The sequence below is a fragment of the Malus domestica genome, chromosome 07 (genome assembly GCF_042453785.1).
Source record: "Malus domestica chromosome 07, GDT2T_hap1".
In the NCBI taxonomy this organism is placed as follows: domain Eukaryota; kingdom Viridiplantae; phylum Streptophyta; class Magnoliopsida; order Rosales; family Rosaceae; genus Malus; species Malus domestica.
In genome coordinates this window covers 28,545,731-28,569,273 of record NC_091667.1, presented here as the reverse complement: position 1 = coordinate 28,569,273, position 23,543 = coordinate 28,545,731, and the positions used below count along the sequence as shown (strand labels likewise).

At 37.2% G+C, this 23,543-nt stretch overlaps 2 protein-coding genes across 12 annotated transcripts; one reads left to right on the top strand and one right to left on the bottom strand.

The window, feature by feature from the left end:
• Positions 1–2,464: 2,464 nt before the first annotated feature.
• On the top strand, positions 2,465–11,862 carry LOC114826117 (ras-related protein Rab11C-like). 8 transcript variants are annotated; one of them, XR_011583068.1, is made up of 8 exons: positions 2,467–2,695; positions 2,821–3,019; positions 5,158–5,244; positions 5,448–5,482; positions 6,385–6,423; positions 6,566–7,006; positions 7,092–7,173; positions 7,428–7,666. XR_011583068.1 is itself a non-coding variant. In XM_029105908.2 (5 exons), exons 2-4 carry the CDS (start codon positions 2,855–2,857, stop codon positions 7,147–7,149), a joined length of 282 nt encoding a protein of 93 aa, XP_028961741.1. In that variant the 5' UTR covers positions 2,479–2,691; positions 2,821–2,854; the 3' UTR covers positions 7,150–7,173; positions 7,428–7,666. The 8 variants fall into 8 exon arrangements, 2 of the variants coding, with proteins under 2 accessions (XP_028961741.1, XP_070681384.1); XR_011583071.1 differs by having other exon boundaries at positions 2,475–2,695; positions 6,948–7,006; XR_011583072.1 differs by adding an exon at positions 7,781–11,862 and having other exon boundaries at positions 2,465–2,695; positions 5,448–7,006.
• Positions 11,863–12,846: 984 nt separating this feature from the next.
• LOC103430812 (cucumisin) lies at positions 12,847–21,625 on the bottom strand. 4 transcript variants are annotated; one of them, XM_029105906.2, is made up of 10 exons: positions 21,354–21,625; positions 21,155–21,255; positions 20,184–20,281; positions 19,853–20,096; positions 19,139–19,655; positions 18,853–18,956; positions 14,299–14,517; positions 14,058–14,169; positions 13,732–13,945; positions 12,847–13,530 (listed from the first exon to the last, which is right to left on the bottom strand). In XM_029105906.2, exons 1-10 carry the CDS (start codon positions 21,447–21,449, stop codon positions 12,998–13,000), a joined length of 2,238 nt encoding a protein of 745 aa, XP_028961739.2. In that variant the 5' UTR covers positions 21,450–21,625; the 3' UTR covers positions 12,847–12,997. The 4 variants fall into 4 exon arrangements, with proteins under 4 accessions (XP_028961739.2, XP_070681379.1, XP_070681380.1 ...); XM_070825278.1 differs by having other exon boundaries at positions 13,738–13,945; XM_070825279.1 differs by lacking the exon at positions 21,354–21,625 and adding an exon at positions 20,871–20,907 and having other exon boundaries at positions 21,155–21,286.
• Between the last annotated feature and the right edge of the window lie 1,918 nt (positions 21,626–23,543).

Sequence of the window (23,543 nt, the reverse complement as noted above, 5' to 3'; positions counted from 1 at the left end):
CCAAGAAGACACATACTTTGCTCTTTGAATCAAGTTTAGAGGAAGTGTAAGGCTTCAACCAAGGAAAACATTTGCAGCTAAACACTTTCAGAGAGGAATAATCCGGAGGTTTGTGAAAGAGTAATTCCCAAGGAGAATACTTGGTAGCTGTCGGCATTCTGTTAATCAGATAGATAGCCGTGGCAAAATCATCATCCCAATAGAGCTTAGGAACTTGAGAGGCTGCTAGAAGAGTTCTAGCAGTTTCAACTAGATGCCGATGTTTGCGTTCAGCACATCCATTCTGTTCAGGTGTGTGAGGGCAACTTAACTGATGTGAAATGCCATGTAATTGCAGATAATTGATGAGCTTGAGACTAAGAAACTCTCCACCAGAATCAGATCTTATAGTAACTATTTTAGAACTGAGTAGATTTTCCACGGGAGCTTTAAACTTGACAAATGTGTCAAAGACATCAGACTTGGATGCAAGAGGAAAGAACCAAGTGTATTTGGTATAATCATCAACAAAAATGATGTAGTAACGATGTCCATTGATAGAAAGAAGAGGGGCTGGACCCCATACATCAGTGTGTAACAATTCCAGAGGTTTACTGGAGGTACAGGAAACAGAAACAAAAGGTAATTTTGAAGACTTGCCTAGAGCACAGCTGGAGCAGACAGTTTTATTTAAAACACTAGAAAGAGAAATACATGACTTGGACCATAACTCCCGAGCCGAATTAACACCAACAGTGTAAAGAATGAGAGCATCCGAGAGCGTAGAGTTGATCTAGATCAAGATGTTCTGATCATTCATATACCACGCAACATATTGGGGATTCAGAGTGGCAGTGCGATTTCCAGATGCATCGAGAAGGAATTTTGACGGAGCAGCCATTGTGCCGTCAATTAATCCGGTAAGATTGTACCGGCGGAAAATCGGAGCGAATAAAGCACTCCAGGTCAGGTAGTTCGTCGTTGTAAGCTTGATTGGAACCATGGATCCAATGTTTTGGATCGTAATTGCAGAATTAGGGTTAGAAAGGGCAGCAAGAATTGGATGAATAGGAGAATCCGAAGCGGAAGAAGACTAAGTTGCAGAGGTCGTCATAGCTTGAAGAAGAAGAAGTAAGAGCGTTGAAGCGATCGATTGATCGGAGAAGAAGAAGCAAACCCTAGGAGACAATGCAGAGAGAGAGGCGGGAAAAATAGGATCGAAAATGTCGTGAGACTTTTAGGCGGGTGATACCATATTAGAAATGTTATCTTTTCATTTCATCAAGATAAAATTATACAATGGTATGTACATATATATACTAGTGACTCACTAGTCTTAGCTAACAAGCTAATTACAAAAATACCCAAACAAACATTCACTAATTACAAGCTATCATAACCACCTTATAACAATTCTAACTAACTATGCTTTTAACAGTTTTATCCTTATTAGCTATGAACGTTTACCTTTGCACTTGAGTAATATAATATGTAAGAAGGGCTTGGCCCACCCTTTTTAAATATTTATTTTTAATATATACCTGTGTATTAAGAAAAGGCACTTTCTGATCCTTTTCCGGGCACCAAAAAACTCAAGACCGGCTTTGCTTTGGATGACTCATTTGTGGACTTAGGGCCAGTTGGGGAGTACTATGCTTTAAAAAAAATTGTTTATGTTGTGCTTTAAGAATAATCAGCTACAAAATAAAGTAGCTGAGTGTTTGATAACTGTATTTTTATAAGTGTTGTGAGTATGAAAAGCATTGTAAAAGCGTGTTTGGTAAAATTTAATGTAAAATGATATAATTGTATATAATAACAAAAATGGACATGATAATTTGCGTGATGACGTTGACAACGGTGGCTAGGACAATGGTTGTGATAGTAGTGGTGGTGGTGGTGCTGCTGATTAAGGGGTGTGGTGGTTGAGCTACAGAGGTAAGTGGTGGTAGTGGTGACGCTTATGTGTTATGGTCGTGGTGGTGGCTTGGTGGTAACAATGGTGGTGTAAGAGGTTAGGTTTGTAGTGGTTGGCAGTAGTAGTCACTTTGTGCACCAAAGACAAAATATGTAAGGATAAATAATGTCACTTTTAATGATTCACAAAACGGAGAGACATGGCAAATACCCTTTGAATTTAGGGGCTCATTCCGACTTATCTTTTGAACTTCCAATTTGTTTATGAATCATCCTAACATTTTAAAACAGTTAGAAATGATAATTGCACTCATTTCTTAATTTTTAGTAACCCAAGTTGATAAAATCAATAGTCAACCGATATGATTAAACATGACTACATGACATAAGTGTGTAGAGAGATAAATAGTGTGTGATAGGAAACCCTAATGGAGCTTTTCAGTGGGTTACAAACATATGCCCTAAGCCCACATTGAGAATGGGCTTAAATTTTATGCGGCATGTCTTATGAAGGGTCGTTTACTTTACACAGACTCCGAATTCGGCGCGTCATTTCCCTCGTGAAAGGCCGTTTTAAGTGCATTTTCATCAATTGTTCTGTTTCTAACTTTGTACAACGCCATCCTTTTCTTCTTCTTTTCTCCTCTCCTCTGTTTCCACAAACTTCAATGCAAACATAACAAAACCCAACATTCAAAATATCCTCTATTTTGTTAATCACCATTCTACGCGCCATTGTTTTATGATTACCCAATTTCCGTTTGTTTCTCGGGAAAATCACATTGGAAAGAAACCGTGGGTAAAGAAAATGCTCTCTGATCAGCACTTTTCTCATCCCTTCTGTCAAAACAAGAGAATGGGTTTATTTTTTTGGTTTTTTGACTGCTAACAGCTTTTTGTTTGGTGAATTCTGGATCTGGGCAGGTGTTGTGGGGTGTGTGTGTGAGGAGTAGAACGTATGGCGTACAAGGTGGATCACGAATACGATTACCTCTTCAAGATTGTATTGATTGGAGATTCGGGTGTTGGAAAATCGAACATTCTTTTGAGGTTTACGAGGAATGAGTTTTCTTTGGAGTCTAAGTCCACCATTGGAGTTGAATTTGCAACTAGGACATTGCAGGTTGGTTTTGTTTGGAAAATATTGATCAGTTGCAATTTTCCTGCTTCTAGCTTTTCTGTTCTTTAATTTTTGTTTGAATTGAAACAATGGTGAAAGAATATATTATTTATAGAATTGTAGGAAATCCGTATAACTGTCTCCTGATAGTTGTTTCAATTTCTCGACGCAAAGTTTCACGTAGTACAAAAACCTTTGTGTCCATCTGATAACCATTTCGGTTTTTACTAATTTGTTTTTGTGGTTCTTCTTACTAAACAATGGATTGAGTTTTAGTACCCTTGGTGCATATCAACTTTAACTATTTGTTTATAGCTTGTGGATGTTTAGGGTATAGTACCAGTGTTGCCCTGCGTTATCATCCAGTTTACGCCCGTGCCATGGACAATCTAGATAGAACACTGCCATTCTGCAGAATATTGTTTGGTGACATTTGGATCTAAAATCTACCCAACCTTACCGTGTTACAATACCAACTTAGCCGATTTCAAGATATAATTGAGTTGTTAGAGGCAGAGCTCTGCGCAAGGCTTCTCTTGTTGTGAGTCTAAGCTTACCTTTTTCTCTTTAGTGTAGATAATATTGTTTGTTAAAAAAAAACTTAGTTCAATCAATTGGCATTGAAGTTTATCTGTGTGACGATTACACCACCACGCAGGTAGACTTTTCCAAACACGTTAATTACCATTGTCTCAAGCTATGTTGTATTTTTCACAATACTCACCATGAAAAGGTATATTCTATAGCTTTGTTCTATTTCGTATGAAAAATTAGTGAATAGTTTATTGTTTTTAGGTTTTTTTAATGGATTTTTTGTATAATCAATTTATTAGACTATTAAATTGCTGAAAAAAGTTCTCTCTAATTGGTATAAAATCAGATTATTTTCCTCCAAAAAAAAAAAGACTAGGTAGCAATACTTTATCCTTATTTTTTTGTAATATAAGCCCGTTGATGTATAAATTAATTGCATGTATTTTAATATTTCATATTTTTCCTTGCTGAGGTTGCTTTCTTCACAATCAAGAAACTTTAGGTGCTTCAGTGAATAACTTAGATTTTTTTTATTTTTTTTTTTATGTAGAGACAAAAGTTCTACAATTGTTTGTGTGTATACTGTATAGATTAAATTTTTTGTTTGTTAAAATCGTGTAACATTTTTAATGTAAATAATATTAATAGTCTATGATAATTTTTTTTTAACAATTTCTAATCACGCGGATAACAATTTTTAGTTGAACCTATACTAAAACTCAAGCAAAAAAACACTGTTCACCAGTGGTAAACGGGCGAAAATGCCCTCTGAATGCTTTTTTATGTGCCTTTTTTTTTGCGTCTTTTTCACAGTAAAAAGGCGTTTTTGCCCTTGCCATCCACCTGGTGGAAAAGCGTTGCTCACCAGAATTAAATTAGCGATATTGCCCTGTCAAACAGTTTTCCTGCTCCGTTCTTTCTCCTCTTTACACGTAAGATTACCTATTTGTCCATGCTTGCCTCAAGCCTCTCTTGCATCTTCTCGATTTTTCCTTCGGTTTCTTCTTTCTCACAAATCTGTGCTTCTGCCGCTGTTGAACTCGCTCTCGAATCTTGCGCTTTTTCTCTCACAAAATACCGACATGGGAGACCCTTTTTTTGTTTCTTTGGGGATTTTATTTGCAGCCTCCTTATTCATTGAAACCCAGATTCCTTAACGTTTTTTCAAAACTTGCAAATTTGGTTTCGACCGTTTTATCCCGATCTCACAATCATCAACGCAAAATCTTGAGGATATTGGCCTCTGTTTCCGCCTCCGACCCCGGAGTTGGGATCACTCTCGTAGAGCTGCCTGCGTCTATGCTTTCGAAGGTATGGCCTTCACCAATCCCATGTTTTAGTTTGTTTCTGATTCTTTTTAGTTTTGGATTTGTAATTTTTGTTTGTTGAGTGAGAAGCTTCAACTTTTAGCTCAGAGTTTGAAGCCTCAAAGTTTCCAGTTTATGAGTCAAGTTATACTGGGCCAGAGTCACCTTTATCAACTGCCTCTTTATAGAAGGATAAAAGTCCTTCTCTGGTAATTAGATTATTGAATATATCAGAATTTAAGTCCTGTATTAGTGCATTCACTGATGATAATTGAAAAAGGTTAATCCTTTGTGTTTCAGGAATGCAATGTTAGTTCTCCTACTATCAACCTCTACCGACTGTTTCTCATCAATGGTGCAACCAGTTGACCCAGAGGGAATCTTAAGGTTGATTTCTGAATTGGTCTAATTCTAACTCTATTTCCATCTCTCTCTCTCTCTCTCTCTCTCTCTCTCTCTCTCTCTCTCTCACATACATACACTCTATCAATGTCAAAGCGTCATCGTTACCAATTATTCAAAGTTGGTCTTCGGTTCATTTTATTAGAAAATTTCCGATTATCTTATGGCTGTTGTTTCATGTTTTATAGGATTGCATTTTGGGCACATGCTTTTGCATTTTAAGGTCTGAAACTTCTTGCTGATAACACTAATTGTTTGCACACTAGAAAATTCTTCATTTGATTCAATTGAGTTTTTAATTTCACCTTTTTATTGTTGCTGTGAATTGCTTTTCCATGCTAAAATCCATCTTCCATTTTTCCCTGGTTTTTTCTTCTCCGCACCTAACAATATTATTCTCTTTATGTTTGGGTGAAATTCTAAAAATTATTGTATTTTTGTATGAAGTTTGAAGCTTTGGATTGCGGAAATGGGGTTGAATTGATTGTGATATTAATTTGCACAGAAAGATTGAAAGCTTTGTTTTTATGCTTTCAAGCTTGGTTTTTAAGAGGTTCTTGGTCACGAAATTTATTTTAGTTCCTATCCCCTTGGCTGTTTGCAAAGCAAAACATCGATGATTCATGTATTATTTAAGTTTTTATGTTGGGATGCAGGTGCTTTCGGAAATATAAGAATTTGTGTGTTTGTTGATATGAAAAAAAAAAAAGAAAAAAAAAAGGACAGTCTCAGTTGTTTGTGAGTCGTATATCCCCTCATCAGTCTTCCCTAAATGAAATTTGTTTAAGGCTGTTTGATAATCATTTATAATTTATATGTAAAGTGGTTAATATAAAGATGCTGGTATTTTATCAGGACTTTATTTGATGCCTTCATAACATATACAATTACTAAGTAACATTTTTTCCCTCCGATTTCATCAATTTGCTTCTGATTCATGTTTTTACATACATTGGATAACTTCCAAATTAACCACGTGAAGAGAATGACTTTTCAAGCTTCGCAAGTTAATTAAGGGCCTTAATCACTATATAAGGCTTTTCTATTTCTAATGCTTATTATTATGCTCCTAGATTTCATCTTATCAAGAAAATTTTACTAATTGCAATTGTTAAATATTATTAGGGTGAGAAATGGATCATCGATTTGAAATCAGCTCTTCATGTAAGCAATTTATCCACTTATTCATCTCAAATTCTTCTTCTTTGTAGATTGTTCTGATACCCGCTCTCTCATTCTTTTTCATTGACACAACTCTTTCATTTCTTCTTTTTCATCATACTCTGAACTTACATTCCGTTTTCAGCTGCGAATTCTGAGGACAAGCTATACACAAGAAGAGATTATTAATGGGTTTTGGATGTGATATAGGTTGACATGTTTTGATGAAATTGAAGTTTTCAGTGATGTGCTTTTATAGAATTACAGATTTGAGTAATGAGTTTTTTCAATGGTGTTATTTTTTTTTAACATTTATGATGCTATTTGTAAAATTTAGTTAGAATTTTTTTTAACAACTATATTATCGTTTGATTTCAATTCGTAATTACTGCTTTTGTTAAATTTAAGCTTGATACTGTCAGCAGATCTTTATACTTTATGTCCAAATATATATACAATGATGTATGTGTAGCTTTTATAATATTGCTCAGCATTTTGAGTGTGTTCTTTTTGTGTGTTGAGAGTAGAGTACACTGTTCACAATGGCAAAACAGGGGACATCTTCTACTTCATTTGGGAAGAAGAGGTTAGTTCGATTGTGATTACTTTTTTTATTTGGTTAGATTCAAAGTTGGTTGGCTTGCGTCTAAGTCAGTTGTTTCCTTGCACAGGTTGAAGTCACTGGTTTTATTAATGCTGGTGACTGAAATGAACTCAAGTTCATGTTAAAACGATGTCATAATTTTCATTATGGTGAGAACTGAGCCTTTTTTGTGATCATTCACTGAGAATTTGTTAATTGTTTTAATATAATGAGGTAGGATTTTTTACTTTCTAAGCTCCGTTTCTGATTTTCAATAATTGCTTGATTTCATATTGTCAAATAGCTTATGAAATTTCATATTAAGTGCTTCAATATGTTGTTGTAGTTCAGTTAGATGTGATACAAGTTGATAGGTTTATACCTTTGAAACATAATTTTTTTTACACAATTTTTAATCCTGCAGCAACGTTCGGGTAGAACTTTCTAGTTTGTACTATAAGGCAGCCGGTAGCTCTACAAGCAAATAACCGCTTGCAACCTTTTCTTAGTGCATAACATGTGCAATCATCGATGGTAATCCGATGGTTAACGTCCTTCTGCTCAAAGAAGAAAATGATCCGACCCAGCTTAGGTACTTGGACCATGATGACAATTGAAAAACTAGAGAGCCAGTAGCCAGTTGAAGAAATGTTGCGAAATAAGGTAATTTTTACTTGATGCAATTTTTGGTTATAGGGAATGAGGTACAAAAGCATATTAACTGTGGTATCAATTCCATGTCTAACTTTTCCAACATATACTGCTTTTGAAAAGAAGAAAAACCTCCTGACGTACATCGCATGCCATGCATCCATATTGACCTTGGGATACATCCACAAGTCAAGAAACAAGCATATTAGTCGGTATGCTCAAACAAGTGAGAGTGGGAATTGAGAAAATGCAGCTTGCTAATATTCCTAGCTCTCCCACCACTGGTCACTCGATCGATTGTTGTTCTTGGCATAATTTGCATGGTAGGGCATGCATTGTCCATACGTATATCTATCGATGCATGATCATGTGCCAACATCTAGAACACGTGGGTGCGTAAAGATTTTTATGCCACCGATACATGATGCTACTCTGATATTTTACATGTGTATACGTCGTTGTTTGGACATGTGCAAAGAAGGCCTACTGACGCTCCGATTAGAAGAGGCAACTATGGAACAGAGGTTCAGGCCGAAGGGGTAGAGGAAGACCTAGAAAAACTTTGGAAGAAACTCTAAGAAAAGACTTAGAGTACTTGGATCTAACGAAGGACATGACACAGGACCGAGCACAATGGCGTTCTAAGATTCATATAGCCGATCCCACTCAGTGACTTGGATTTTCCAAGTCTCCAACCGAGAAGTTTTCCTCACTCGGGAAATTAAGGGAACACTACCTCAACCTACATGCTCCACTCACAAAGCTTCAACATACAAGCTTCAACATACAAGCTTCAACAAAAGAAAATTCAAAGAACTTAGCGAAGAAGGCTTTGGTGTATTTAACACAATACGTTGAAATGAAGGAAAGCTTATTTATTGATATCCCCAATAAGTTACAAATATGTACATATACATAAGTCAAAATAAACAAACAAGAGGAAGCCTTCACAAAGGTTGCTTAGGAGAAGTCTCAGCAGTCGGTAGAGCCCCAGAAAGAGAAGGCACCGGAGGGGGATCATTCGGAGCCTCAGTACTGGACAGAACCCTAGAAGGATGAGGCATCAGAGGTTGATCATTTGGAGCTTCATTAAGCGGTACAACCCCAGAAGATGAAGGCAATAAATGCCTTTGGAACAAACCCACAAATCTCTGATGATCAAGTAAAACCTGACCATCAGATTCCTTCATCTGGTCAAGCTTCCTCTTCATGTTTGTAGCATAGTCATGTGCGAGCCGGTGCAACTGTTTATTCTCATGCTTGAGCCCTCTAATCTTCTGTTTGAGACTCATCACTTCAGCCGCCAATGATTCAACTTGGCGGGTTCGAGCAAATAGGCGTTGGGCCATATTAGACACAGAACCTGCACACTGAACACTGACAGAGAATCCTTAACAGCTAACTCATCAGACCGTTTGGAAAGTAGTCTGTTATCTTTGGGAGTGAGAAGGTTCCTGGCCACCACCGCAGCGGTTATATCATTCTTCATCACGGAATCCCCAACGGTAAGAGGACCAGTAGGGGAGACGAAGGATGGGCGCCATATGTTGTCTGGAGAAGGCGGGGCTGCCTCTTCAACAAGGTTCAAGTCAAAACGACGGTCGGAGGGGCCAGACATTTTCAAAGGTGTTGAAGAGAGAAAAGGTCGGACAAATCAAGATCTTAGAAGTGCAAGAGTAGAGCTTCTACTGGTGGAGATTCAAGTGTGCTTTGGAACTTAATGCCAGCCCCTATAAAAATCTGCACTTGACAGAGCTTCAGAAATCGAAGAGGCGTCTGCTCAGAAATCGAAGAGGCGTTTGCTTTCTCAAAAGCTGGGCTGCTCAAAAACCACGAAGGCCGATCTCAGAAATCGAAGAGGCGCTTGCTTTCTCAAAAGCTGGGCTGCTCAGAGACCACGAAGGCCGATCTCAGAAATCGAAGAGGCACCTACTTTTCCAGCCTTGTCAGCATCTGTCACACGCACACTCAGCTTTGCGGAAATTATGGGCATTCTGTCGAAGACTTCTGGTGAAGTAGAAAGCACATGAATCTTATTGTTCAATCACCTACTTCCCACACGCAACAGTAGCTCATGGGTACCATAGATAACTTTGCCAAAGTTCTCTGCCAAAGTTGAGACACGTGAAGCTTGCAGCTCCCACTACATCGCTCTGACCAAGAAGGGTAAAAGAATAGCAAAGAAATAGCACTAACAAAGTTTAGACACATAAATTTTGAAGGTCTAGCTACCATATTATTACCCACAAGGGTAAAGGAACAGTACCACTGCTGGATAATTGGAAAGTCCCTGTGTGTCAACCTATGTGCTTCGTGGCAAGGTAGACTAGCAAACATGCCCAACCTGTACTCACATTCGAGAAAACACTCCCAACAAGATTGCTTGCTCCAAAATCGAAGAGGCACCGTCCTCCGAATCTCGAGAGCCAGACTCCCAACATGACTACTTTCTCAAAAATCGAAGAGAGGGTAAAGGAACAGTACCATTGCTGGATAATTGGAAAGTCCCTGTGTGTCAACCTTTGTGCTTCGTGGCAAGGTAGACTAGCAAACATGCCCAACCTTTACTTACATTCGAGAAAACACTCCCAACAAGATTGCTTGCTCCAAAATCGAAGAGGCACTGCCCTCCGAACCTCGAGAGCCAGACTCCCAACATGATTACTTTCTAAAAAATCGAAGAGACATCGCTCTCCGAATCTCGAGAGCCAGACCTCCAGCATGATTGCTTTCTCAAAAATCGAAGAGGCATCGTTCTCTGAATCTCGTGAGCCAGATCCCCGATAGGATTGCTTGTTCGAAAACCGAAGAGGCACCACTTTCCCAACTTCAAGAGCCGGATATCCTTGGATAAAGCTTGTCTGTAATCTTCACACGCAACATCAGCTTTCCAGATACCACAGACCACTTTTTCAAAGTGCTCTGACAGAGTTAAAACATGTAAACTGGCAGCCCCCACTACCGTGCTATGACCAAGCAGGGTAAAGGAATAGCATTACTACTTGTTGTTAGGGATACTCCTATATATGTCGACCTCCATCCCCAACGGACAGGCAGACCTGCAAAAATGCTCAACCCTTCCTCATATCTGAGAGGGCACTCCCAACGAAGCCTTTCGAAATATTCAGCTTTCTTTCCCCCGGATAATACCTCTGCAAACAAGCTATACTAGAGCAAGAATATCTCATATCATCAAGGTTAAAAGCAAGAGTATCCCATATCATGCTTTTTCCCTGTTTTTTCCTTTGGCCTTATTCTTACCTGCAAGACAAGGAGAAAGAGAGCAATCAGTCAGCACTTGGAATCAAGATTCCAGCCAGGAACTGACTGCCTGGAACCTCTTACCTGATTACTTACCTGGCATTGCTCTCGAGTACTCATCTTCAACATCTTATGCTTCCAAGGAAGATACCGCATCTGCCTGAGGAACAGATAGGGCAAGTGAGAAGGATACAAGGAAGCATGTGGAGACAAGCGTAACAGCACACGTGTCGATACATCCACTACTCTGTCAAAAGCAAAAGTATCCCATATTAGCAGGGTCGAACGTACTCTAGATTTGATGGACTTGTTTTGACCCTCAAATTCTTCAGTTGGCCTTATACTCTGGAGGAAACAAGAAAACCCTCCAGCTCAGTTCAAGAATAAACCTGTGGAAAGTTACTTCTTCAAAAGCAAAAGTATCCCATATCACCCCTTCTCATTTTTCTTCTCTTTATCCTTCATGCTGCCTGCAAGATAGGGAGAATGTGAACAATCAGCCGGAGCTCTGATTGCTTACCTTGTCTGTCACCTCTTTCAGCAAATCCCCTAGCTCGGCGACTTGGGGGACTCCTACTACATGGTTTGTATCGCGCTTGACCAAGCCTGAAACTACAAGTAAGCTTCAAGTGAAATTGATACATTACCTTGTGCATCTCCACCAGTTAAAGATACCACTCCTGGATGGAGGAAGAGTACTTCCAGAGAAGATGCCACATCTACCTATGAGACAGATAAGGCAAGTCAAGACGATACCACACTCCGATACTTAGAAGTTTCGTGATTACGAGATCATTCTCCCACAATATTTCCTAATGTCATTTGTACTAAATCATTCACTTGTACTCACTAAAGGAGAACTTGAACCTATGTACTTGTGTAAACCCTTCACAATTAATGAGAACTCCTCTATTCCGTGGACGTAGCCAATCTGGGTGAACCACGTACATCTTGTGTTTGCTTTCCTATCTCTATCCATTTATATACTTATCCACACTAATGACCGGAGCAATCTAGCAAAGATCACAAAAAGCGACCGTTTTCGCTACCTAGGATCTATCTTGCAAGAGAACGGAGAATTAGATGGAGATCTCAACCATAGAATACAAGCTGGATGGATGAAGTGTAAGAGTGCATCCGGCGTGTTGTGTGACCGTCGTAGACCACTGAAGCTCAAGGGAAAATTTTATAGGACGGCAATAAGGCCAGCGATGTTGTATGACACAAAATGTTGGGCGGTGAAGCATCAACACGTACACAAAATGGGTGTAGCGGAGATGAGGATGCTTCGTGGGATGTGTGGGCACACGAGAAAAGATAAGATTGGGATTGAGGATTTCCGAGGTAAAGTAGGAGTAGCCGAAATTGAAGGAAAGAGGAGAGAAAATCGGTTCCGGTGATTTGGACATGTGCAAAGAAGGCCTACTGACGCTCCAGTTTGAAGATGTGACTACGGGACAAAGGTTCAGGGCCGAAGGGGTAGAGGAAGACCTAGGAAAACTTTGGAAGAGACTCTAAGAAAAGACTTAGAGTACTTGGATCTAACGGAGGACATGACACAAAACCGAGCGCAATGGCGTTCTAGGATTCATATAGCCGACCCCACTTAGTGAGAAAAGGCTTTGTTGTTGTTGTTGTTGTATACGTCGTTGTTTGCAAATGTCCCCACCGAAGTTTTTCGGTCTTTTGTTTTTAATCAGGAAGGTTCCGACTAAAGTCTCGTTGATAACTTGATGTAGTGATAGGTACAACCTGTATACACGGGCAACGAGGGATGGGGCCTTCAATCAAGTAATCAACATAGGAGAAAATCCATATTTCCCATGCAGACCAAAAATGAACTATCAAATATACAATTAGATTGCATAGAGAGCTATAAAATATCCTTAAATGGGTACGTTTCAAATTTCGATGTACTTCGATGTACTACATCATATTAAAGGTTCATAAATATATAATAATTTAGTTTTCATTTAAAATACATCATCGTGATCAATATGTTGCAATTTTGTTTCATTGAAGCCCTATCTAGTTTCATGCAATTGCTTATTCATGCATCATACATTATTACACATATTGTTCTCAAAACACAAAATACACAACAATGGGGCTCCTCACTTGGAATTTACCATCATCCCACACCAGAGAACCAGAGACTATGGTTTTTTCAATCAACCCTTTCACCGTGACTTGAAACGATAGCTTCTGCCCGAGAGATGTGAACTTTAGAATGCTTGGATTAACTTTGATATCAAGTCCTGGTGGTGCACTCACTTTAGCTTTATATGTGGACTTTGGTGATCCAACATTTGTGACGGTCCTATTGAAAATGCCATTGACGGATTTAGGGTTCGAGGTGGAAAGTGCAACAGAAGGATAGTTTAGATGATCACTGAGTGTTCCATGACTAGATTGTGATGATGAGCAGCTATAGCTATCCCCGGTAAGAGCTTTCAATAATCTGGTACTATAGCCTTGTGCACACAAAAAATTTACGTAATCGATTTCAGCAGTGTCGTATACCAAACCAGGATACGGAGCCCTACTAGGATTTAGTAGGCCAGCACCGTACGCGAATTCGGCTTCAGGGTTAAGATTTGTACTCATAGGTTTGGCTGCAAAATCGTTACAAATTAATCAAACATATAAATCTTAGGTAATACAATGTACATCATGGACAAAGTCTTATTATATGTAGGGTCTCTCTCACAAGACTTGGTCACATGATCTCTGATAATAATTGGTCACACAACTCATCAAATATGTGAGAGAACGGTTGTATTGTAATGGGTACATTTATGAAAATGCATCTATACCAGTACTTGTAAGAGCTGACAGGATTGCAGCAGGTGACCAATTGGGGTGAAATGATTTGACGTATGCAGCCACGCCCGCAGCATGTGGGCATGCCATTGATGTCCCCGAGATTATATTGTATGAAGTTACCCTGTCATCACCTTCAAAACCTGAAACTGGGGCAATTGGAGACCATGCGGCTAGAATGGAAACTCCAGGAGAAGCGATATCTGGCTGCAACATATAGGAGAAAACAAGGAGGAAAATTAAGACCCCTCAATATTCATGATTCGGTTTGTTCATTTTTTAAGTCAGCATTCACACACCTACAGGGCCTTGAAGTTACCTTGAGAATGTTAGGAGTGTTTGGATTTGGACCCCTTGATGAGAATGAAGGTACGTATGGGGCCAGTGCATCCCTACCCTCAGTACTTTTCCAAATTGTTGCTGTTGGGTTCCTACGAATCATTACAGGGATTCAGGATTTATTAGCAATAACATAATAAGGGGTCTTTTGATTTATGTTAGTTTCGCACATTAGCAATATTTTAAATCAATCTCGCACTATCATTCTCAAATATTGATACCTGGTTGAGTTTATGTAATGGGCAATTTCGTTACCAACATGGAACCAAACGGAAGCTGCTGGTACAGGAACAGGATCGATTACATCTGCTGCATTTCGGCTTGTCAAAACATAACCAGATGCGCCTGCCTCTACAGCCCCATCCCCAGTAGGCCCATCGCAAAGAACAATTTTATCCTTCACCAGCTTTTGGTCTAACGTGCTGCCTATTATGCAAAACCTGTTCCATATATATCCATGTTATTAGCACCTGGTTAGACTTACGCTAGACTACCGTGGTTCTTCAATATAAATGGTATATATGTAAGAATATGAGTATGAGATAGAGAAGTTTTAGGACCGGTTATAGGTATTCAATTTGGATAGAAAGTCCTATTGATGAAAGGAATGCTGATCCTTGACTGAAAAGGATTGGTTAGCATCAGGAAACAAGTGTTTGTTTCCGATGAGGATTTTGATAGGAAATCCTGATCTATTTTGGTGAAGTCTATATGTATATATATAGTGACCTCTCTTCTCACAGAACTAACGCTCATATTGGACCATAACCTATCTATGAGTCGAGCTCTTGACAATCTGCAAGAGAAGAGAAGGATCACTGAAAGTTTGCTGCAATGGCTACGAGTTCTGGTGCAGCTGCAGGTATGTTTTCCTTTCTGGTTATTTATGTGCACATAACTGGGTTGGTTTCCTTTTGTTTGTGGTTCATGTTTTGGTCTTGGTGTTTGTTTGTTTACAAGTTCTTACATGTGGTATCAGAGCCACAAGACACAAACATGAGTTCAAATCTGTAAAGGAGAAAAGTCGAATGTGTTTATAAATAGATAAATAAATTTTGCGACTTCCAGGTTTCGAAACTGGTTTAAACGAATTCGCTGGAAAAGAGTTTCACGAAAACGACATTGCGTTTTCAATAAGCAGAGAATTAATAAAATAAAATTGACCGTTAGGATTTTTGGGGATTGATATCGGGCCAATTGTTGGTGCAAACCTCAATGTTTTCATCTTAGATGCATCGGTGGTATGTGATCTCCAGATAATGACAAAATATATTTAAACTATTACCATTGGTTTTTTTTTCTGCAAATCTATTGGTTGAGGTTGTTTTCTCAATTTGGGGTTTTGATTAGCAACTTCATCGATCAAAACATTTTTTGGGTTTTGTGATTCTCTCAACTCTTAAATTAATTTTTTTCAATTTGGATAATTATTTCCGTTGCGCTGTTCCAAATTGAAATCTGCAGGAGGTATGTGTTGATATTTCTGATTAGAGCTGATAATCAAGGCTGAATTTTTCCATATCTGCGGAAAAATTTTGATTTGCATTTTCTACTGATGGTTTTGTGTTTCTTAAACAACCATGAAAAATGATCATTATGCATGAGACGTCTGTTGATGCCTATTGTTGCATATGTTGTCTATAAGTCTGCAGTGATTAAAAGGTATGATTGCTTTTAATTCTTTCAATACCTGTGTATGTTTTAGCGCATATGAATCTGCTTTGCTTCTGCAAATTATGTGAATCTGGTATGATAACAATTTATATTATGCTGCACGTGGGAAAGGGTGAACTTATTCTTGCTTGCTTCTTTGGAGATCAATAAAGTGATTTAGCAAAACACATTTATCTTAAACATCATAGTTCTAATTTTGAGAATTATTGCTTCCGCTGTGTTCATTATGATGTCTGAAGATTGAGGTAGTTGTGGTTTCTTAATCCTTTATATGAATAAAGATGTGCATAAAATATGCCTCACCAAATATTAGTAAGATAAAAGAAAGATGAAATCTTGATTATGGCGACATTAATAAGTTTTTGTTTGTCTAAGAGATATTAACATTCATGGTTTGTCTTTTTTTGTGGGAATTTGGGTCCACGGGATTCTAGTCGTTGCTTTGGCGATGATTTTGGTTCGGCGCGTCTGTAACCATGGCAATCCGTATGGATGGGTCTCGAGCATTGATGGATAATTTGTTTCGTTGATTTGGAGCCGTGGAATTGCAATCGGGTTGTCGAATACGAGTCCAATGATGCATTCAGGTAACTCAGTTCACTGTTTCATGCATAATTAATTGTTCTCCTATATGCGTGATTATAGTGCGATGAGTTGGAGCATAATGAATTAGGGCTTTTGCTATTCCGAGTATGCTTGTTTATTTTGTGAAGGCACAATTAAACTCGAAATCCCTATAAATGCCAACTTATGATTTATGTGAGATGACTGGAATCATTCTTTTTGCATAAAGATTCATTAGACTAATATTTGGTGTACACATTGCTCTTCTATTTTTGAGTTAGAGCCTGTGTAATTAGATTGGGTGGAAAATATTGTTTTGTTGCTATTTTGTTGTCTCAAGCAAATGTAAGGTTTCTCATTAACTTGCTTGAAACTTGGAAGCTTGCATCATGATTTTCCATTATGAATTATGATAATAGAATTTGACTTATTGTTGCTACCAAATACCTGTGGCTTTTATGTGGGTCTAATTGGTTTGAATTATTCTAGAAAAGCAAAATTGGATTATACGGGTATCCATAATGACGTTTTTAAAATTATGAGTGTAATTCATATCCCAATTTTGGTTAGACTATATATAATAGGTTTTGGGGGTGTTGCCATATATGTGAATGATGTAGTTCGGAATTTTTGGGTTCGTTAATGCCAATATGTGCACTGTATAACCAAAAACATGTGAAGGCTCTTGTGTTAGTACCTGTATGAAATGGTATAAATTGTTTAGTGAAACCTTGTTGGCAAGAATGTATTCTGAAACTCATCTCACTTGATATATTGTAAGTGTAAGAGATTTGATATTATGTATTAAATCTGTAAGTACACTAAATTTTATTGGATGATCATCTTGATTATCTTGTTTTAATCAAGATGACTTGTGCCTTTATATCCAGACATTATCAAATTTTAGTTGATCTTGCTCGATGGGTATTGAACTAGTTAGGATCAAATTGAATGCAAGAATATTGTGCTTGCTATTCTGATTTTGATTATTGTTGAAACTAGTTAGGATCAAATCGAATGGATTGTGACTATCTTTTGATACATAGACTGTTTGCATAATGGTTTAGGTGTATTTGACTAAACTGAGATTATGCAATTGGTAAGGAATCGGGAATCAATTGGTTCATATCTCCGGTTTCTTTATTGGTTGTGCAGTACATTCTGCTTATGCTTAAGTGGGAGAATCATATGTTCGAATGTAAGCATAAGGTTATTTAGGCCGGCCATTATAATTCATTTGGATGCTTGAAAACCAGATTATGGTTTTATTGAAGCAATTGGTAATTATTTATGTTACTTAATTTGTTTAAGTAATGAGAAGTTTAGTGCTATTTGCTGGAACTAAACTTAACTTGATATAGTGGGAGCAAATCAATTTATGTGTTTGTTCTGGTCAAGTAAAATCACATTGTTGTAAATACAAATTGGATGAATGTGATCATGGAATTTGTTTGCATTGGTTGCGGCAATTGATCACATTGATAAGACATTCAGTGTATTGCAATGACTGTTAGTTAATACAGTTGATATTAACTTATACTTAACTTGTTTGTGTTAAGTATATCCTAGATAAGTGGGAGCAAATTGGTTTGGTTTTTGCTATATTGGTTCACATAATTACAAAGTGCAAATTAAGTATGTTGTGACTTTTGAATTAATTCTGCGATGTAACAGAAAAAATTCTTAAGTTCAATACTTTAAAATGCATGGGTAAGTTGTATGTGAGGTTAAGCTTTTGTTATCCAAAAGATTTGGTGGCTTTATGAGTGGGAGTAGACGTCTTGGTTTACTTTTGAGCTTAGATACATTGCTATGAACATGAACTGGACATTGTGATTTGTAAGTTAAATCTGTATTTTGTGTTGCAGAGGCAATTATACATTCATTGTTTTGGTTTATGTAAGCTGGTTGTGTCTATGTACTTGTGTGTTGGTGAATGACTTAATTATGTGATCACCTTTATAATAATTTGAGATGATTATCTGTTAGTGATTACTTCTATCTAAGTATGATTGGATAAACTGAGTACTTGAAATTGTTCTCATACTCAAGTGGGAGAATGTAAGAATATGAGTATGAGATAGAGAAGTATTAGGACCGGTTATAGGTATTCAATTTGGATAGAAAGTCCTATTGATGAAAGGAATGCTGATCCTTGACTGAAAAGGATTTTGGTTAGCATCAGGAAACAAGTGTTTGTTTCCGATGAGCATTTTGATAGGAAATCCTGATCTATTTTGGTGAAGTCTATATGTATATATACAGTGACCTCTCTTCTCATAGAACTAACGCTCATATTGGACCATAACCTATCTGTGAGTCGAGCTCTTGACAATCTGCAAGAGAAGAGAAGGATCACTGAAAGTTTGCTGCAATGGCTAGGAGTTCTGGTGCAGCTGCAGGTATGTTTTCCTTTCTGGTTATTTATGTGCACATAACTGGGTTGGTTTCCTTTTGTTTGTGGTTCATGTTTTGGTCTTGGTGTTTGTTTGTTTACAAGTTCTTACAATATATACTCTCAAAATGCGTACACATACCTGGAAATTTCCCCATCGAAACCTGCTGCCCTATCTGGAACGTCTGCAGCATATACTATGGGGTAGAATTTACCCTTGAGTTCAAATGTGTTTGTTACTATTCCCTACCAATTAAGGAAGCAAAAACAAATCATAATCAACTCTCATGTTAATCACTTCTCTAGTATTTTGGTGCATCTTCAGCATATATATTGTTGATTCTCCATAAGTGATTATATATTGCCCAACCAGGATCACTGCCAAACAAAGCCCTAAATGAGCAAAGGTTAGATTCTGTATCAATTACCTCATAAATTTTGTGGTTTCCCAATTGAACCTTGGTATCAAAGTGGCGATCTATGGTGCTAGCAGCTACAGCAAGAGACCATGGTGCAAAGTTTGTAATGGTTTTCAGGTTTGGACCTTGATTACCAGCAGACGCGGAAGTGAATATTCCTTTTCTTAAAGCGTGAAAAGCTCCAATGTCAATGGAATTTCTGAAATAATCTAACGGTTTAAACCCCCCAATGGAGACAGAGAGTATGTCAACACCGTCAGCTATGGCATCATCGAATGCCGCTAGAATATCAGCATCCGGGCACCCGTCTGACCAACAAACTTTGTACACCGCAATGCGTGCTGATGGCACCCCTCCTCTTGCTGTCCCCAACCCTAAACCATACAGACTTGCCTTGCTAACTAAGTTCCCTGCTGCTGTTGATGCAGTGTGGGTTCCATGGCCTTCCGTGTCCCTCGGAGACATGACATCACTGCTATTTTGGGGGGAGGGTTGACTGCGGTAATACCGTGCTCCGATAATTTTACTGTCCAAGTGTAACAAATATGTCATTATTTTAGTCAGAGTTACAATTTGACAACATATCATATAAATTATAATCAAGTTCGCACTTTTTTTTTTCTTTTTTTTTCTGTCCAAGTGTAATTAACAACAACACGTGAATTTTTATTTTTTTATTTTGAAATGTGCAGTGGATGGTTGAAATAAACTGGTTTGCTTTACTTATTGCAAGTAAAATTGCCTTCGCCCTTGCATGCGCCTTTCCACCTTTTGGGGGGTGGACCAAACCCGGCGTCACTGAAGCTGGCAGATTCAGGCCAAATTCCAGTGTCAATTACCCCGACAATGATATCAGTTTCAATGGCGCTTCTCTTCACCATTTCAGGAAACCCAATGAAGTCCCATGACCTTGTTGTTTGGAGCTTCTTAGTTTCACTAGGGAAAACTGACACCACACCATCCATTCCTGCATATATTTTTCAAGTCATACAATGGTCACTTTTAATGTTTATTCAAGTTGAAAAATAAAATTAAGTTGGGTTCATAAGACAACCAGCCAACTTCTGTGCTTCTTCCTCTGTTAGCTTGGCAGCAAAGCCATTGAAGGTTCTCTTGTAGCTGTGCAGAAGCAGAGATTCGTGCGCAATATTGCTGGATAAATAAACGTCAAAAATCAAAATCTTCAAAAATTTGACACTTTCAAACTCTGCGATAATTAAGCTTGAAAAACAAAGAGAAGATGTGTATGTATGAGAGATGACTAAATTAAATGGTACCCTTGTCACGAATAATGTTAATCAGTATCAATGTTTTAAAAGGCGAAGGCGTAGGTGAGGCGTGTTATGGATAGCTCTGCCTAGCCGAAAGCCTTGAGGCGAAATCTCATGGAACTTAAATTTTTTAATATATATACAATACATACATACATATACATAATATTTTGATGAGATATGTGGATGTGGAGTCTTAAAAAGAAAAGGAAAGGGTAATATATAACGTTAAAAAGTAAAGATATATTTTGAGGTTTTTTAGGGTCTTTTGAGGTTTTTTTAGGTCTATATACTTCATAAAAAGTATAAAAATATTTTCTTTCTGTTTATCTTTTATTTTTTTTAATATCTATAAAATAATATAAAAAACAAAAACTTAAAAAATAGAATATGCTAAAAGATATGATTTAACAGCGGTTAATAAAGTGAAAAAAATAATAAAAAAAAAAAGAAAAGAAAAATCAGCCTACAAGTTGGCGTCTTCATCTTCTTCAGACTGCTATGCAACTGAAAACAAAACCCAGATTTCAATCAAATTTTTTTTTCAGATTTCGACAACCTTTATACAAAACTGACGCCCAATCAAACGTCCTGAGGCACGCCCCGACGAAGCTATGTGAGTTTTTCGCCGACTCCCACAAAATAGAGACGGCAAGCCACCCGTCCATACTCTAAGGCCCTCGATGCGAGTATTTTAAAACACTGATCAGAATATATAATTAAGCTCACTATCATATGTGATAATTAATTAAACCTGTCATCGATGACGTTTTGTAGCATGTTTACATGAAGAGCTGATGTGGTAGTGGTGGAAACCTCTGGCTTTGGCTTGTCACCCATATACACAATATAATCCTGCAGTTAATATATCCAAGATCAGAAGATTAAATTAATTAATGAACATATTTAGAGCAGAGAAACGGAATTGTTCAAAATGCATATTTTATGAATGCCTTCCGGGTATCCTGGTGAGCAGCAGATAGAGTGACATCAACTGGCAGAGTAGATATGAGGCTGATGAGAAGGAGAAACCATGGGGTTAAAGCCATTGTAGCGAAGTTCTAGAAAGCATGTAAAAGATGGAGAATCTCATCCAAGAACACCATCATGTATTTATACTTAGAGCCGGCATTGAGGGGGAGCTATCGGTTCAATGGCACAGGGCCACAAAATTTAAGAGGCCAAAATAGTTTATATCTAATCGGATATCCTATGAAATAATATTATATTATTTATATAAATAAAAAGGCTAATCAGAACTCAATAAAAGTTATAAAAATCCTAGTGGGCCCACAAGCCACAAGCTACATGAATGCCTACATAAGTCATCAAATTGTAAGAAATTTTATAAAAATTATAAAATAATGATATTCCTCACAATGTTTCTCAATTCTCACTCCAAGAGTCATGGTCCACTTCTTTCTCTCATCGAGACACCCCCTCTCCCACTTCCCATGTATCTCCCATCCTCACTACTTTTTTTTACATAGACCATTAAACCCTAAATTCAAAATTTCCTGTCATTGAAGAAAATTGTCCAAATCACGAAGACAATTGAAGTGGTCATAGTGGTGTAGACTTCGATTAAAATAAGGTATTACTAGTTCAAGTATATTACGTTGGAATTAGAAGATTTAGGTATTTTTATTAATAATGATATTTTTTTTCCTTTTGTACTTTTTAGGGCAAAACTCATAAAAATCAATCAAGTAATTGTCATAGCAAGAGGGGAGCAGTAAACAAAAACCACTAGATGCACATGCATTGCGAACTATCAGGTTTTATTGTATATACTTAGTATAATTTAATTATGATATTGTTTGAGATATAAAAGATGACACCTACTAAAAAATATTTATGTGGCTACTTGAAACGCCAAAGAAAAAAAAGTTGAACAATTTACTCGTCTAAAAAACGAGTTATTGATAGGTTTTTTGTTAAAGAAAAACAACCACGAAGTTCAAATTTTTTTTTAATTTTTTTTTAAGATTATCTTAAGAATGGCCCTTTTATAAATTTGCACAGGATCCCCGAAATTTCAGAAACAACCCTGTTTATACTAAAAATGAAAAGCCATGCATTTCACGGGTTGCAATTTCTCTTTATTCTTAGGGGTATGGTTTGTGTTCCCATGATTATTTTACATAGTTTGGGGGCGTTTTGATATAAATGCCTTGTTTTTCAATTTTGGTGATTAAACTTCTATTACTTTTAAGAATTTGGTTAAACATTTTTCGTACAGTTTTGGTGCTTAATTTCATTTTATTAAAAGTTCAATTTTAAACGTTCCTTTTTTTCTTTTTCTTTTTACCTTTATTTTCGTGAAATTGTTTGCTAGCCACCCTAAAAAATTTCACATTACATCTTTACTTTCGTTTTCCTTTTTACCCTATAATTCCTTACCTATGAATCTGTTATAGTTATATGCATCTCTCGTTCTGGAGATTTTAGATTTTTTATTGTTTATTATAATATTTGGTTTAGTGAATTAAATAGAAGGTTCAAAACTCATTATCACATACATAATCATAGTAAAGGTACATTTGATTGTATGATCGTTTGATTGTATTGGTACAATTGATTACCTAAAATATGGGTAATTTTAGTTTTAGAAGTAAATTGTAGCAATGGTCCCTCAACTTTAATCAAATTGGAGCAATGGTCCCTCAACTAAAAATCCATTACCATTGGTCCATCAACTTATCAAAATGTATAGTTATAATCATTTTCATCAATTTTGTCAAAATTTTGTCAAAATAAGTTATGTTGGAAGAACCATTTATATAATTAGGGTCCCTCAACTCATCAGAGTGTGTAATTATGGTCATTTTCGTCAACTGCATTAGATTTTTTGTCAAAATGAGTTATGTTGGAAGGACCATTGCTACAATTGGGTTAAAGTTAAAGGACCATTTCTCCAGTTGAATTAAAGTTGAGGGACCAATAGTAATGGATTTTTAGTTGAGGGACCATAGCTGCACATTTTGATGAGTTGAGGGACCATTGCTCCAATTGAGTTAAAGTTAAGGGACCATAACTACAATTTACACTTTAGTTTTATGGTACATTTGTTTATTAGTTCATTTAAAATCTAAACTTACCCAAAATCAGTATGTTTATTTTCAAATGTATCATAAGTTTTA

Coding starts and splice junctions, on each gene's coding strand:
- LOC114826117 (XM_029105908.2), top strand. CDS start 2,855: ATGGCGTACAAGGTGGATCACGAATACGATTACCTCTTCAAGATTGTA. Junction 3,020..6,947: donor TTGCAACTAGGACATTGCAG/GTTGGTTTTGTT, acceptor TGTTGAGAGTAG/AGTACACTGTTCACAATGGC. Junction 7,007..7,091: donor ACTTCATTTGGGAAGAAGAG/GTTAGTTCGATT, acceptor TTCCTTGCACAG/GTTGAAGTCACTGGTTTTAT.
- LOC103430812 (XM_029105906.2), bottom strand. CDS start 21,449: ATGGCTTTAACCCCATGGTTTCTCCTTCTCATCAGCCTCATATCTACT. Junction 20,097..20,183: donor AGAAGCACAGAAGTTGGCTG/GTTGTCTTATGA, acceptor AAATATATGCAG/GAATGGATGGTGTGGTGTCA. Junction 13,531..13,731: donor GTCAGCTCTTACAAGTACTG/GTATAGATGCAT, acceptor ACGATTTTGCAG/CCAAACCTATGAGTACAAAT.